Source organism: Chrysemys picta, chromosome 6, assembly GCF_011386835.1.
Source record: "Chrysemys picta bellii isolate R12L10 chromosome 6, ASM1138683v2, whole genome shotgun sequence".
Lineage (NCBI taxonomy): Eukaryota > Metazoa > Chordata > Testudines > Emydidae > Chrysemys > Chrysemys picta.
Genome location: NC_088796.1, coordinates 64,412,913 through 64,430,335, shown reverse-complemented (window position 1 = coordinate 64,430,335; position 17,423 = coordinate 64,412,913). Strand labels below are relative to the sequence as shown.

General features: G+C 39.8%; 1 protein-coding gene across 10 annotated transcripts; it reads right to left on the bottom strand.

The window, feature by feature from the left end:
• Positions 1-311: 311 nt before the first annotated feature.
• MACIR (macrophage immunometabolism regulator) lies at positions 312-16,613 on the bottom strand. Of its 10 annotated transcripts, none has more exons than XM_024101314.3 (3): positions 16,467-16,591; positions 4,115-4,230; positions 312-2,728 (listed from the first exon to the last, which is right to left on the bottom strand). In XM_024101314.3, the coding sequence occupies exons 2-3, from the start codon at positions 4,124-4,126 to the stop codon at positions 2,084-2,086; spliced, it is 657 nt and encodes a 218-aa protein (XP_023957082.1). In that variant the 5' UTR covers positions 4,127-4,230; positions 16,467-16,591; the 3' UTR covers positions 312-2,083. The 10 variants fall into 10 exon arrangements, with proteins under 10 accessions (XP_023957082.1, XP_005303876.1, XP_065455303.1 ...); XM_005303819.4 differs by having other exon boundaries at positions 4,139-4,230; XM_065599231.1 differs by lacking the exon at positions 4,115-4,230 and adding an exon at positions 8,937-9,142 and having other exon boundaries at positions 16,467-16,578.
• Positions 16,614-17,423: the final 810 nt, after the last annotated feature.

Sequence of the window (17,423 nt, the reverse complement as noted above, 5' to 3'; positions counted from 1 at the left end):
TTACCATGAATGAGCATACATCTGTTGTTTGCATGAGCAAAGGGACAGTTAGATGCATGCACTGACTTAATATTTCACATTGGCATTTGGCCACACACATCCCTGCCAGCCTGCATGTGTAGCATACAACTGCAGCAACAGCATGGACAAAAGTGTACTTACAATTGCACATCTGACTTTCTGAAAATCAGCCCTCAGGGAGTCTAAATGCTTCATGCAGTCCCAAGCGAATACAGGACTTACAGTTTTGAAACACTTATCCGTCAGTGTCCTCCCATTTTCTGCACATCAAAGCACTACACAACAATATATTTACATCACCCTTTTATTTCATAGCCAGAAATACAGTTTCATAGGGTAAAAATCAATAAATAGTGATGTTTAATCATTAAACATAAAACCCATCTCTCTTTGGCATCTGACAGTATTCTGTTTGTGAAACTAGAGACTATATAGGAATAGTTTAGAGATCATTCTTCAATACAATAAGTTTACAGAGGTGCAGTTTACTTTAAAGTATACATCAGCTGTAAAGATTCGTAACATACCTTTAAATAAATAAATAAATAAATAAAAAATAATCAACCAAACCAGTAGAATGCAAACTATCCACAGGCTCTTTACTGTAGCCAAATACAACTGTGGAGTAAGTGAAAGAATGACAAGAATTCTTGTTTTTCCACAACACACACTCTGCACTAGTGCTTTCCATTCTTTCTGAAGAAAATCAGAATTGTGCCAGGAATGACTGACCAATTAAAAATAATTTCTACTTCATAGACATGGTGCTTATTTAAATCTTTAACTTCTAAATAACTTGCTGAGCAAAAACAAGCATGGTTGCACACTGCGTCAGTAATAACTTGCACCTTTAAAAAAAGACAAAGAATGAAAAATAGTACTTTTCCAAAGGCAAGCTACATATATTTTCCAAATATATTTAAGTTTGCAATAGTTAAAATTGCATTTCCTATCATGGTTGGACATGATTTCTTAAGCAACAAATTAAGCCAGTGCATTTTATATAAATTGTTAAATCCAGATTCAGCACTTCAAGGCTGCTATAAAAGCACTCTACGCCTTCAACCTAATTCAGGCATCTGGATTTTTAATTTTTAAAAGTGTTCGGTGCTGCAAATAACTGGAATTTCCAGTGCAGTGCTAAAGTTGTGTTTTTAACACCTTCCATAAGTACATATGTAATATAAATTATGATTTACAAATCAAAAATTTCATTCAATACTACTTTCTGATGTAGACATTCTAATCTATATATTGGAATCTAAAGTGGGTCCTTTTTTATATATCAAGACAATGTAAAACCCCCAAAATTTATTACATTAAATCCTCTTAAAATGTAATGAAAATATTTACTTCCAGAATGGTTCTTTTTTTAAAAAATATTCCAAATACTTATTTAACCAAGGTTTTTAAAACAGAGAAAGAAAGAAGAAAAGCAACTATTCCCATGTGCAACTAAAAAATAACTGTTCAATAATTTTAAGTAAAAATAAACCTTTGTTCATTTGCATCAGTGAAACTTTTTTCTAGCGCAGACCCAGTTTCAAAATGTTTAAACTCGATTGTTTTAAATAACAAGTGGTCCAATTCAGCCAGGTTCACATTCTTTTCTGTAATACAACAAACCATTACCATACATACATTTTATTGTAAAGTACAGAAAATAACAAAAGGAAAACTTGATGCTTATTCAACAGCAACTTCCAATAGCAAGCCAAATTAGCAACAACTAAGTAGACACCATCACTAATTTCTGAGTGTCAAATCACTGTAAATACTAGATACCTGTACAAAAGCCTTTTCTTTGTTAAAAAGTGTCCCAAAGAAATGTCCACCAATTGCAGTCAGATTTTCTTCAGAAGTTAATCTCTCTGAAAAGATTTTTTCCTCCAAATATTTGAGACATTTTGAGTGTTCAAAATTGTATTCAATAAATAAAGTTCTGATAACACTTAGCTGATACAACCACCTACAATGTGGACAGTCATGTACATAGTCCAACAGTGGATATTTGCAGCAATGAAGAAATTACCAGGAGTTGGCTTTATTTCCACATGGTAGTTCATGTGTTGTTTCTAGCAAACATACGGTCCCCTCTTAGGGTAAGGTGCTGGAGCTGGTATTGTAACACTTCTGTGTCAGCAGGTTCTTTGATGTTCATTTTGTCTAAATTGAGGTAGTCCAGGGATTTAGAGTGAGCCCTCTTACCTTTGAGGAGACAAAGAGGCAGAGGACCATGAAGTGCCTTGTAGGGTTCATATGGTAAAGCCTTAGTGCATTTATCCCCTGAGCTGGGCATCCGTCTTCTCCTCCTTCCATTTACAGCTGGGATCTCATATGGCTGGTAGTATCTACTTCTAGCTTTGTACAACCGTGAGGAACGTGTAAGTCCTGAATCAAGTTGTTTGGAGCGCACGGTGGGCACAGCTTCCACTTTATTTTCCTCACTTCCTGTACACTTCTGGGCTAATTTCAAGAGCTCCTCACCAGTTGTGAAGCCAACCAAGTAGTTAGAATCCATGTGAAGGATCTGATAACCTGAAACAGTCCGTCGCATAGGAGAGCATGGGGTGCTGGAGCATCGAGGTTTCTCTGCTTCCACTTTGCCTGTGGAACTCACCTCTGCAATAGGTAAGGGAAGTGTAGCTATGGTAGTTCTGGTCTCTCCATTTATGTCAACTTCCATTTTAAATACAACTCTACTCTCCTAAAAATAAAAACAGAGCTGAATTAGAAATACAAAAAACACTTATGAAGCCTTCAGATGAGCAGGATTATCTCAGAAAGCGTATGGCTCCTAAATTTACTTGGGTCAGAAAATGCAGGCAGTACCTCTCTCTCCAGTCTTATATCTCATTCTACAAAGTGTCTTACAACAAGGAATCAACTGCTCTTCATTTGTGTCTCTCAGAATTACTTGGCCAGTTTTAACTAAGAATGCCACAAAATGCTCAGTTTCAACACAAAAACTTGCGTTGCTTGTCTGTGAACACAGCATTCAATCTAATCAAGTACAGGCAGTTCATTTCGTATGGTGCTATTTTTAACTGGACAAAGCACAATATGAATACTCTTTCCACTTCCTACACCTGAAATCTTTTAATCTGTTTGTTCTAACTGTGTTACACTCCCTTTCTTCTAAGGCCAGCTTCACAACAACCCACTATTGCATGTAAGGTAATTTCCAGATAAATTCAACCACAACAGGAAAATACTGGCGTGTAATCCTAGTAAATGCTTGAAAAATTTACCCAATAGCTACTTGCCCAAAGACTAGACCTATTAGCCAAGTCTGAATATACCTGTGAAGTCATGGTCTCCTCTCTCTACACCTGAAGAAATGAAACAGTTGTGTTTTAGGCCCTAGTCAGAGAGGCCTCCGGGCTGGTTAGATTAGCCCTTTTCATAGGTTGCCCCAAGCCCCCACTCAAAAGATTTAACAACTTTCTCCATGCAAAAGAACGAACTCCCAACTCACTCACATGTGATGCAATTATCCAGGTAAACCACCAGCATATTTTAATATACCACATCACAAACATATATAACAGCAAGAAAATGCTATTGAACTGCACTTCCCAGAATATCACAAACTTAACTTTAAGTTTCACACTCCATTCCAGCAACAGGAAGCATACACTTACAAGAAACTCCTCCAGTAAGACCAGGGTAGTACCAACGTTTTAGTTTTGTTCACCATTTTTAAAAAAATACCCCTTTTAAACATGAGTTTGCCCTTCAATTTTTCCTTACTCCACATCCTCTTCACCACTTAACCCACTCTCAACAGTATTACTTGTGGGTATTTGGTGTAGGAGTATGGTGTATTTGGAGGCAACAGGATGGTAAAGTGGGTGCTGGAAAGCTGGAATCCTTAGAGCGAACAGTTACGGCTGTGGTGTACAGTAGCAGCAGTGGAAAGGTGTATGCCTGTGGGTGGAGGGGTAGAGGTTATACACTGGTGGGCAACTAAATTTTCACATCCTTGCTTTTATGGTTGTGTTAGCAATTCTAACAGTTTCAAAAAGTGTTTTATTTAATTTCTTTTTAAATGGTTAAGCATTGAATGTAACATCAACATGCAAACCCATACTTCTTTCTTCATTTCCAGGCTCACCCAAACTTGGAATGATAACAGATGGCTATCTCAGGCCAATAAACTTCCAATGGTCCACCAAAAAGGAGCCTTCCTCTGTAGCTTTCCAGGTCCTAGGACATGAAAGAGAAAGGGAAACAGGCAGGCAAGCTCCCCAGAAAAGCATATAATTCTGAGCTCCATTACTGAACAGCCCCTGGATCTGACAAACTTCCCCCAGTTTGCCACCGGGGGAACTATTTTATCACACTCTATGGGAAGTTTGCTACTGGTCTCGATTCTGAGGCTGAAGAGATTGGGGGTGAAGAGAGAATCAGAAATTGCAGTGGGAGGAATGAAGGAGGGTGACAGATGCAGTATTAACAAGCAACCATGCATACATCTGGAATCAGATTCCTAAACATCATGAGACTTAAAAATCACACGATTAAGAGAAAAATTATGTTGTTCAAACATCAGAAGGCAGAGGAAAATGTAACGGGGAGCTTCCTCATCCACAATTTGTGCACAATATCTCAGATTCAAAATTCAACCTTAAATGCAAATTTAAGACTGCCTCATGTTTGCTTGGAGGGAGAAAGCCACTTACCCTCTTCTAAGTGGTAAAGCTGCCATTATAGCCTTCCACATTCCCTTCCCGATCACAACAGTGACCATCTCAGTCTTCTGTTCCATTCATGTGCCCCTCTCCCATATTTGTCCTCCCTTCCCCCTCATCTCCTATCCCTCATTCTTCCTTATGTGCCCACATCCGTCTCCTGCCCCTCAGATTCTCCTCCACACATTCCACCTTTCCCATTGCCCACCACATTCCCCTGGACACAAACACTCCTCCAGTTTCCCTTCCTGCTCTTGGATTTTACCTCCTCGACATCAACTGTTCCTCACAATACCTCCCTCTGTCTCCTCCTTCCCTAAAGGCAGCCTGGCTAATTGCCATTGGGATCAACAGAAGGAATTGGTCATCTCTGCTAGGGGAAGCCAAAGCTTCCTCCTGCCCAAACTGTAAAGAATTAGAGGCCATTTTAGCCTGAACCCAGCCTGTGGCCTCGGTCCTATGTTAACAACAATGGGACATGGCAGCCATTTTGAAGCAATTTCTTTTTGAGTTTCTCTGGAGGAGATTTTACTCACCAGCCCTTGACAAGTAAACTTTCAGTTATGAAGAAAAAGTGAATAAAAAAAAATTCCTTTAACCCTAAATACTTCTTTTAATCAACTACCTATAGTACTGGACCTACTCAAGATTAATCTCTACCAATTTTGTGTAGACTTAAACTCTCGTTTTAAAGATACGATGATGACATAACATGAAAACCATGATAAATTACTGCCAAAAACCCAACTTGAAACATTTCCTATTAAAAGGATATTATGCAAAAATCTAGCAAACCCGACACAGAAGATTCAAAGGGCGTAAAAACAAACATTGAAATTTCAATCTGAAACGCCACCTACACAAAATAAAAATAGAAACTGATGGCCCCAGTTTAAGCTTAAGTATGTAATTTAATTATGGAGTCAATCCAATTAATAATGGAAGTAACTGGCATTTCCTGTCACATGCATCTTTGCCTCCCTATCTAGGCACCAAGACAATACAGACAGTAAAGAATGCTGAGCTATTACAGTCAGAGGTATTCATGCCTTGCAGTTCTTCATGTTAAATTGTAAATTCTATAACATCAAGACCAAGGTTATTGGAGGGGCAGTATGGGAAAGCTTGCACCAAAACTTTTGAGCTATCCTGGGCCTCTAGCCAGAGAACTTCAACATCTAGCAGTGTCAGATCTTTAACTTTGATGTTTTATCCTCCCCTACCATAAAGCAAAGCTATAATTAGAAATATTTTTGATAATACCTTTTAGAAAGATTCAGCAGTTTTCTTAAAAGATACTGCACAAGTATCAAAAAAGGTTATAAAATACTAAAGGAGTTCCTAACTTTCCTGCATTATTTCATATCCATATAAATGATTAAAACCACCAAAAACTACTTTTTGTATTGGTGTTTTTACACCTTCTCTAAAAAAATGTAAATTATTTATCTAAAATAAAACTAAAAGAAAGGCATTGTACTTTACGCTTAAACCCTGAAGGCTGGAAATCAAACAGAACAAAAAACAAAAGGCTTTATTACATCAAGTACTCTTTCACTATTAAGTTTAATTCACTTCAGTTCAAAACATGGTGTCTCCTGCTACAAAACAGGAAGAAGAAAAGCAGCATCCCATAGAGAGTTTAATTGGGGAAAAAAAAAAAGACCAGGATGGTCTTTATAGGAACAATAAAGTCTCCTGAGGGCCAAAAGAGGCATCATACAGCGTGCAGACAAGAACATCCCCCAAACCATCAATGTTCCAAGTCTAGCACTGAAGTTTCAAAATGCAACACAATTTGTACTGTGTCTCTATGATGTTGTAGTGAAAAGCTCTAAAAAATAGATTGCAGAGGAACTGGGAAACATTTGAAAGGGATGGGTAGTATCTGAAAAAACAGAGTAGGTATGTTTAAGGGAAACAACTAGGACTAGATGAATATTAGAAACTTCACGGGGAGGGAAATGCTAATTACTGAAAGAAAGGATCCTGTTGTTAAGGTCCAGCACTGAAACTCAGATGTGTGTTCAGCTCTGCCATAGAGTTCACGTGATACTTTGGGAAGTCATTTAGTTTCATTGTGGCTTATTTTCCCCACCTGTTAAAAAAAGTAAGAATATACTTTCCTATCTCAGAAGGAATGGTATGAGGAGCAAATCATTAATGTTTCTGAGGTGCTCAGATTCTGTGGCGACAGGGAATCACAAGTACCCAGAATCTAGGTTCATTAAGAGTTTACTAGTTAGATAATTCTAATCTTTACCAGTATTGACTAGTGTGAAGGTGGTGACAGTGGAAGTAGGTCCTGATCACCCTCAATTCCCAATAAATTCACAGATGGATGAGCATACATAGCACTTTGCAGGAAGTTATCAACAACTTGCAGAGTGGAATCATAAATCAGTTTGCCTAGTCCTCCTCGCCATTCTTTAAAGTTGAACTTTTACACTGAAGCAAAGAAAAAAGTTGAAGAAATGTGCCCGGTCAGGGTTTCTCAGTTTGCATTTTGATACTGAAGAAGACTTCTCTTCAGAGCCCAGGTCCTGAGTGAAGTCTGACACATCACAATACACTGTTATGGAAGCAATTCCAACTCAGCGTATGCATCCGAAGAAGTGGGCTGTAGTCCACGAAAGCTTATGCTCTAATAAATTTGTTAGTCTCAAAGGTGCCACAAGTACTCCTGTTCTTTTTACTTTATGCAAAGGTTTTTTGAATGCATTGTGTATTCTTCTAACGCTGACAAAAACAGTCTACAGTTTCTGTCAATGAACCAAACAGATAATGTTGTTTATGTGTCTTCTTTACAAAGCCACTAAAGTATCAGGATGCTTCAGGAACAGTTCACGGGTATTTGTTTTTCACTTGCAAGACAGTTATCTTCCCATGACAGTAATTACCACTAAATAATCACTTGTCTTATACTAAGTCCTGGATTTAGTAATCTTACAGGCATGCTGCAAAGTCTTCTTTTCTCACAGGAATATGGGAAAGACCTGGTTCTTAAGGCTTGTCTACACATAGCATTTGTACCATTTTAATATCTGTTTAGAAATCAGCACAACCCCTCATGTGGAGGCAGTTATACAGTATAAAGGTGCTTACCATGATACAGTTTATTTCTGTGAACAGACTATCTACATTTGTGCTCATTGAATTATATATTCTAATCAGATAAAACGGATATAAAAATGTGAGTAGACCAGGCCTTAGATTGGAGTGTTTGGAATTACAGCAGTCAAATTAGTTGCAGTCATACAGGTGGTTTGTTTGTGCAATCTGTAATATGATATTCAGTGAGACAACTGATGTTGGTGAAAAGAACAGGAGTACTTGTGGCACCTTAGAGACTAACAAATTTATTTGAGCATAAGCTTTTGTGGGCTACAGCTCACTTCTTTGGATGCCCACGAAAGCTTATGCTCAAATACATTTGTTAGTCTCTAAGATGCCACGAGTACTCCTGTTCTTTTTGCGGATACAGACTAACATGGCTGCTACTCTGAAACCTGATGTTGGTGAAGTTACTGCTGTTTGTTTTAAAGTAAAGGCTAATGCTTGGGATAGGCTTTGCACCTATAGCACCTTTCATCTGATGATGTCAAAACACTTTACAAAGGTGGTAAAATAGCAATAATTTACAGAGAAAATGAAGCACATAGATTAAGTTAACCTGCAAATCAACAATCCAGTCAGGAATAGAGCCCAGGTCTGCCCCCTAGTCACTTGCTTTAATTACTAACTATCGTGATTTTAAGAGATTATTAAAAATCATTTACTTTGTTATGTGTATAGTTTGTCTTTGTGCCCCTCCCCTGTGTGTGTGTGTGTGGTAGTTATATGGATGATCCAGGATCAAAACTAAAAGTATATAGACGATTGCCCTGGTCTCCGACTGTAAAATGCTCTCATATTGTTGACTGGTTGAGAAGTGCCACCTCCACTGAGGATAATGGTTCATTTTGGAGAACTGAGAGCAACAATCAGCTCAGCAAACCTTGTCAAATTAACTTTCTCCGTTCGGTTTTTGTTTGGGGTTTGATTTTGGTTCTTTTGTAACAAATGTTACATTTCTGTGCTCCAACCCTCAAACAAGTCCTTATAATCACACACTCAGACTCAGCACATTTATCGGCTTTCCAAAAACAATAATAAAAGCAAATAGCCTTTACACATTTTCCTTTCTGGAGACTAATTTGGCAGCTGTCTATTAGCACTCACGTAGGACCACGAAGACATCCAACTCATACAGTTCTTTAAATGGAACCAAAGACACAGATGAAGCGGGGTGATGCACAGAAGGTACTGTAGTCAGTATATGCCAAATCAGTACAAAAAGCTAAGCCACTGTGTTCAGAAATCTCTTCAATTTGGCCGAAGTCCCTGCAGCCAATTTATCCAAAAAGAGATTCAGGCCAAGGGGTCAACTGCATCAGATAAAGAAATTAAAGAGAAAAACATCAGTAACAATTTTACAGTCCTTGAACCTACCACTTCACTTTAATATTCGTATTTTTAAAAACATCCTGAAAAAAAGGAATTTATATGTGTAATATACTGTAAAAGTATGGTCATAGAAGGGGAGATTTCATTCTTTGCTCATTTATTTTAATACTTTAAGTGCTTTATATAAAAATAATATACATCACATGAACTTTATTTCTCTTGAACTTCACGAAAGAATGTTGCAAAGTCACTTTGGTATGTTTAACACACATGGCTGTGACAACTGAAGGTCAAAGTAGCCCAAACAGATTCTGTATGTTGACACTCTCTGCAAAATACTATAATCTTGTGTCAAGGAAATAACTGTCTTACATATTTGCTAAATGAGAAAAATAAAATGCAGATTGTGCACTTTATAATCTTTCAGGCAAATTTATATATGTGTAATATTTTGTATATGTATGATAGTGACTATAATTATAGATTGCACACACAATATGTATGATGTGGAAATTCCAGTTTGTCACTAAATCCCCTGATGGAATTATATACTTGTATAACAATTGTTTATTTTTGTCTGAAAGGATTATTACCATTATAGAGCTCAATAAGTATCCTATAGTACACACAAGGCAAAGCTGAACCACATAGCTGAAAGAAATAAAGTTCACCCAAAATAAACCCACAAGAGATGCCACTGTACACCTTCCAGAAGACCTTGAGAAGAAGCAGGCATATTAATTTTCCTGCTTGGTTCCACATCCTGCAGACCAAATATAAACATTTCTCAAAAACAGGTACAATTGAAACCACACAAATACAACTAATTGAGGAACTGTATTTCTGAATGCACTTAATAATTATTAGTCTTCATCATCTCAACTTAATGCCACAAATTACAGTGCTGAATACTCTATTCATGCAAATCTGTAACCAGCTTGGGTAGAGTGCCCAGCCAAATTAAGCTTCAAATATTTGCTCACCTTCAGAATAAGAGGCACTATAACTGTTTCAAATTATATTTTGTTTTAGGGTCCTATTTAAAACTCAACAATATAATGATTACATTAGGACAGATGGTGGTGAAGTGCAGAGTAAAAAATTTCATAGTATGTAACTCAGTTGCAATAAGCTATTTGTTTGTACTTTTGACTCAGAAGCTGAAAACAGTATTCAGAGGTGCTGAGTCAAAATTAAAAACAGCACAGGATGACAAAAAAAGAGGACATTAAGATGCCAGTACTTTATTCATTCATTTTATAACATTATCCATAATGTTAGTAAAATAGTACTGCCATTAGGAATTCTTCTATCAGTACACAGGTTCTGGAAAAACATCTTGTGGTGCAGTTCACAGTAAGCTTAACATTTCAAGATCCTTTTCAAGAAAAATGACCTACCCAGAAATGAAAATGTCCCAGGCGGTAAAGGTGGGGGGAAATACACAAAGTTTATATTATCTTATCAAAAGGGAAATGCCCATAACTCTTTCAGCCTCAGAAAGGCTACTGGTATAAGATTCTCATCTGTGAGAAAACAGACTCCAAAGAACTGAAATGAGGTATCCAACAGCAGATGGGATCCACAATTGTCAGACATCTCTTTCCTAAGCAGGCAGACCCTGTATTCTGGGGGGGGGGTGGGGAGATATCACAGGACTATCAAACTAGAGAGAAAACTTCAGAGATAAAAATACCCATAAATTGCACAAATTGTTCGAAATATACAGAAATATACAGACAAAGCAAACAGCTTAGAAGAAAAACTGAAATGTTATCTTATGAGAGAAAAAATATTCAGATTGGAAAGAAATAAAATATAACATAGATAGCTCTGCAAAAAGAGGCATAAGGAACCAGAAGTAAACAGACCCTGGCGACTACCAAGGATGGGAAAAATCTGAAGAAGAAAAACAGAAGCCACCTGAGAGTAAAGTCCCAGATGGTTGGGCGAGAATCAAAAGATGTAACTGAAGTCAAACTGAACTTATTATTCAAGTGCAACAATTTTATCTAAAGCTGTGAAGTACTATAATCAACCTGACAAGGAAAAATGGCAGCTCTCAAAAGGCAAGAGAAGTTGCAGTCACAGGTGAAGTAGCAAAGCCCTTTAAAGAAATGAAGGGAAAAGTTGCACTGAATGATTGGAGCATCAGTTACAATGTGATTCAGACAAACACTAGGAAAGACAGAATACTTGGCAGAGAGGACACCCAAGACATTCAAAGCAACCTGTAATAACAGGCTCCTACAAAAAGACAAAACAAAACAAAACCACTTACTGCTAGTTAACAGCCTGCCCATTCTTCAAGGACAAAATTTAACAAGATGCTCTAAGTAGAAGACAAAGATGGCCCAGAGAAGTATGCCATATATGTGATGAGGATCACAAATAAATTACTGAGGAATTAGAATTGGCACGTGACAACCAGCTCATTCTGTAGATGTGACAGCCAGTGGACTAGACTGGCATGATTGAGTGTATACCTTAAATGGACAAAAAGGCATGGACTTCAAAAGTAGTTTTGGACAAATGCATTTTGTATGAGTAGGCTAAATGAGTAAACTTGCATGAGCAGACATTGAAAACTATGAAAAGAAAAAGGCCAAATAGAAGGCCATGTAGCTTTTAATGACTCATTAGGAAACAATTTAAGAAAATTCAATATTCTCGTAATATTTTCATGCATTACTACATGATATTCACAAATAATGTGTCTGACAAATTTAACTTTTCCTGAAGATCTACAAGTTCCTTTAAATAGTATTACAACCTTCTCGCTGAATTTAACCATCTGTTAACAGTTCAAAAACAAAAAAAATCTCCCTGCATTTGCTAATAAAACAATGTTTCCAACCATCACCAGGACATTCCTGTTTGTTACAGTTATAAGTGGTTCTTACTGAATGACTGTGAACCCTGATTGTGACAAATAAAAAACCCCCCATATGTTGTAAACAAATTTATTTCCCTACATTGCTAATAACTCAGATTTATTAAAAATGAAAACATTTAAAAGATCCACTTCTCTTGTAATTATTTATGCACTTTGTTTACTTCTTGCATGCAAGTGACAATGCAAATGAATAAAGTAGGTTTCCTTTTGACTACAGTCAGTTTCACTTTAAGAATGAGACCTTGAATGAGACTGCTTTCAAACATATTTATTGTTCAAAAAGAAATAAACTAACTTATAAAGTTTGTTTTCACATGTTTAATTTTGGAACACCTGATTTACCCAAACTTCCTGCAATTAAGACTTCAATTGCCCTGTTAAAAAAAAAAAAAAACTTAGAAGCAGAAAAATAATGAAAAAGTATTTTTACATATCACAAAATTCATTAAATCCTACAAATATTTTTTCATGAGGTCTTAAGATAATACAACTCTCCTTAAATGTAGTCTCTTCTACTACTTTGTTAGTTTGACCTACATAATTTCACTTATACAGCAGAACAATGGATGCATGTTTGTTATTACGATGTATGCTAGCATACCTGGAAATACAGGTCTTTAGGTTTTTGAATGTGTCATTTCTGAAACAATACTATCCTGAGCTCAACCACTATGTCAGGGGATGGCCACTCAAAAGAAAAAAATATGATTTATTGCAATTCAGAATGAAAATTTATAACTAAGACCCTGTGTCATGTAATTCAAAATTATTGCTAGGGTTAAATTAATGGTAATTTACCTTGTGACAGAAAGCATTCCAGATAAAAAGGCAACATTTAGGCAATGAAATAATTCCTCAAAACCTATGGTGGGAATGTAAGGTGAAACACAAAGGTCCCAATGCTTTGTTAGTGGAGTGAGCGTCCCGGTTAATTACCCTATTCCAATTTCAAATAGATTTCTGCCTCAGATGACCCATAATCTGTGGGTACATCATCCTTTTAATTTTGCTTCTTTTCAAACACATTCCCATATGCTTCCAAATGCTGAAAGCTATAAATGCTCTTTACTCATTTATACACGTGTAATGTGAGTTCAAGATAAAAGACTATTAAAAGCCAAATTGCACTTGTTTATACACCAGACTTGCTTCAAATTTACTGTTAATGTCACCAGACAACTGAACTGAGTATTAGCAACCAGTCAGTCCATCCATCTTTATCGTAAAAGCAAGTGTCTGTGTCTGATTGTTTAAGCCTAGTGGCCAAGTAAGCAGCATATGGCTGCTCAAAGGAGAAAAGATAAGAGCCATGCTACAATGCCAGTAGTGCTATGCAAAAATTTAATTTCAGTGATCAAATAACTGTTGTAAAGGCTGTTGCCTCATATCCTTTCTCCATCTCAAAATGACTGAAAAGTACCACCTCTGTACTTATTAACCTCATAACCCCTTCTAGTCTAGCAAAACACAAACAGACCAAACTATAATCCAGCAAAACAGCTGAGCAGCTAAGTGAGCAGAGTACATGCTTTAAAATACACTGAGAGCAGCACTGCACATGAAACTGGAAAAGGAAAGAAATCCCATTAAGGAAGGGGACCCTGATTTACATACACTATCCCAGATGGGGGGGGGGGGAGAAAGGGTGTCTTTTTCATCATGGTGAAGACAACTTGTGTGTCAGCTCTCCTGTCAGTAACTTATACTCCCCTTCTGGGGTAAATCATCAGTCTCTCACTCATCATAGAGAGTCCCACTGTGTTCAACCGATGGCAGAATAGAAGACATTCAACCACTGCCAGAGGTAGAAGGTCATCGTACAGCACATCAACCAGCTTCCCCTCTGCAACTGCATATCCCTCTGCAATTACTAACCAAATGTTTCCTATTCATATCTGTATAACTGCAGTTCTCTACCTTCAATTCACTACCATATGCAGCTATTTAAATATATACACAACTATGTGAGTGTCTGCTTAAGGTGAGGTTATGCATGTAATCTCAAACATATTAGTACACATCACATGCAATAAACACGTCTCTATAAATTAAACAGATGCAATGGTATATAAACATATATCTACATAGAAGTAGAGTGTGAGTTTAGACTATAAATAACAGAAACGAAAGCTATACAATAAGCTCTTATCAGCAGAAACACTGTTTTCCTACATATTTGTTGAGCACTTGTAACAATGTGCACCATACCCTGATTGGGGCCTCTGGGCACTACTACAATATAAATATTGCTGAGGGAGAGGGAGCAGAGCAGGCCTGAGAGACACATCACTCTGTCAAACCAGAAACAGTTTGCCAGCTAATATTTGACTATGTAAATACTGTGGTGGGTGTGGGTGTTGCATAAACACACTAGAGGTGTGCCATATAGACGCTATACAAGATGCACTATATATCTCCATTCAAAATTTTTGTTAACTGAAAGTTAAATGCAGAATATAAATCCTAAACAACTATTTTAAGACAAAGTTACCTATAGAAATATGGATAATGGTGAACTTTATTACTTCTAGACTGAATGGTCTGAGGTTGGAGTTCAGGTTCTACATCTGAGTGAAACTTGGAAAAACTGGATGATGAGCACTGTGGTTGGTTATATGTGGAAAATTAAAAGGAATTTGTTGTGGTGCTGCAGAGTCTGACATGGATGGTGAGATCAATGAGCCAAGGCGGGTGCTAAGTTTATGGATGATTTCATAGGGTTTTAGTGATTGCATTGATAGGAAATGCACTTCAGCAACCTTCATTAAGTTAAAGTTTTTAATATGAACATTTCCCAGGTTTCTGAAGATGGGTAAGCATAGAGATCTATGTTAAATAGATTATTTCTCTCCTAAACCCTCTCTAATCTTAAAAGCCCCACTGCTCTGCCATGCCCCTCCACTCCCAGCCCCTGTCCCAATGCATTTTTTCAAAGTTTTTATATATTAACTGGGGGGAGCTGATCCCTATGTGAGGGAAATGGTGGTAATTGGGGGGAGAGGGGAGGGAAAGAGGCAAAGCAGGCCTGGAGAGAAACTCCACTTTGACACAGAACATGCCATAAAGGAGCTCATCTCCAGCCCCACTTTGCCCCTCATGCTATCCACAAGACAGGTGGGGGGATTCAGGGAGAAGCAGTGTTGTGTGAAAGAAGAGGGGTAAGGAGCATGCATGCACTATATAAATGGCTCTGAGCTGAAAGTGGAGTCAAGTCTGTATTTGCAGAAGCACCAAGGGCTCCCAACCCACACAAAGCGCTGCTGCCCAGGATGCAGGGGTAGCACCAACTAGGCTCCCTTCTCCAACCCTGCCACTGCACAATGTCACTTCAAACACTTCACATCCTCTACTGCCCAGCCTAATTCCATGGCTCAAGGATAATGAAAGCATATCTGAGGAATGGCTGGACAGCTTCAGAGAACTAGAGTAGCTGGTAGAATTTAACAGTCCCATTGACTTTTTTTACTGAAGCTAAATTAGGTTAAGAAGAATAAAGGTACAGTATTAGTTAGCTCTTTCTGCTCAAGATTAAAAGCATTAATCTAGCCTCCTAACCCTGAGGTCTTGTGTGTGTGTATATATGGTCACAGATACTCTACAATCTCTGCTTTATATCACTGCACATGTACATACATGCCAGACACTGTACATCTTCTCTTGCGCACCACACAGTACACGGCACCGATGTTTTACAATGCACACACATGGTACAACTACAGGACCCTGCATACACCCCCCCCCACACACAATACAACACTGTATAGTATATTGCTATGCATGCACACACCCTATTTCAACACTACACACTACAGCACTGCTTACATACCACAGTGACTCTGAGCACTGCATAACATATCCTCCATCCAATGCTGTTCGGTGAACCCTATCATCACGCACCCTGCAGCTATGCCACAGCGAGGCGCTCCAGCGAGCCGGGAGTGTATAGCACCCCACGCACACGCATTGTATACCATCCACCAGCTGGAACACGTGCCCCCTGACTCAGTGCCAATTTCGTGCCATTGCTAAACAGAAGCGACAGCCCTGCCTCCGCACGCTACAGGCCCCAGGCACTGGGCAACCCCCGGCCCCGCACACCAGGGGCAGCGGCGTCACCCACCGCCCTGGGCCGCGCAGCTCACGCCCAGCGCGCAGGCGGCACCCAGCTCCCCGCGGCTGCGCGCAGCCAGCCAGGGCGACGCCGCCTATGCAGCCGGTTCTCCCGCTCCAGAGCCAGCTCACCCCTCCCCGCTGGCACTGGAGGGCGGCGATGGGAGGGGGGCGCCCTCCCTGCACCGGCAGGGCCCGCGGGGAGAAAGGAGCCGGCCCGGCTGCGGCGGGCTCGGCCGGCCTTGCCCAGGCTGTCAGCGAGCGGGATCGGCCGCAGCGCCCCATCCCCTCGCTCCTACCTGGGGTCCAGGGCGCCGGGGCCCGGTTGGCAGCGGTGCTGGAGAAGGAGGCAGCCAGCGCGCGCAAGAGACACACAGACGCCGCGGAGTCCCGCCCCGCTCCGCCCCCAGATCACACGGGCCCGGGGCGGGGACTCGGGGGGGCAGAGCGCCAGCTCCGTGCGCTGCGTGCAAGGGGCCCCTCCTGGCGCTTCAGACAGCCAGCCCCCGTTACACACAGGAATGGCGGCGTAAGGGGCTGGCCAGAACCGCCTGGGATCGACCCCGGGGAAGCGGGCTTATCCTGAATCTCCCCTCCCCACTTTCACTGCTTGAATTAGCAACCCTGCAAGCGACGTAAATTACACGGACCTAAACGCTGGTGTGCACAGCGCTATATCAGTGGGAGCGCTTCTCCCACCGACACACATGAGGCTGAGCTACACTATCGCTTCAATCGATGTAACCTACCTCAGAGGTGTGCATACCCCTGAGCAAGGTAAGTTACATCGACTTAAAGCAGTGTTCACACTGCGCTATGTCAGCAGGAGACACTCTCCCACCGATCTAGCTTCTGCCTTGGGTGCTGGTGGAGTAATTATGCCAAGGGGAGAGTGCTCTCCCAGCAGGTTAGCGTGTCTTCACCAGATGCGCTAATGATGTAGCATGGTAGTGTAGACTTGCCCATAGCTACTGCCATTTTACTGGGTTGCCACCTGTCCAAGTTTTCCCAGGATCATCCCTTATTTGAGGCTATGTTTACACTACTGCCTATGAAGGCATAATTTATGGCACTTGGGTTTGAATAACCCCCCCAGCAACATAAGTTATACCGACCTAAGCATTGGTGTGGATGGCACTACGTCAGTGTCCCGCTGACAGCTTCTGCCGCTCACAGAGGTGGGTTTTTTATGCCGAGGCATACCGCATCTTCACCAGACACGCTGCAGTGGTGCAGCTGTCTTGGTACTGCTGCAG

Bases quoted from the DNA above. Each gene is read 5' to 3' on its own strand.
- MACIR (XM_065599231.1), bottom strand. From the start codon at position 8,963: ATGAGTTGGATGTCTTCGTGGTCCTAC. The intron at 2,729-8,936 runs GTGAGTGCTAAT...TTTTATTTTTAG, and splicing joins GGATGTCTTCGTGGTCCTAC to GAGAGTAGAGTTGTATTTAA.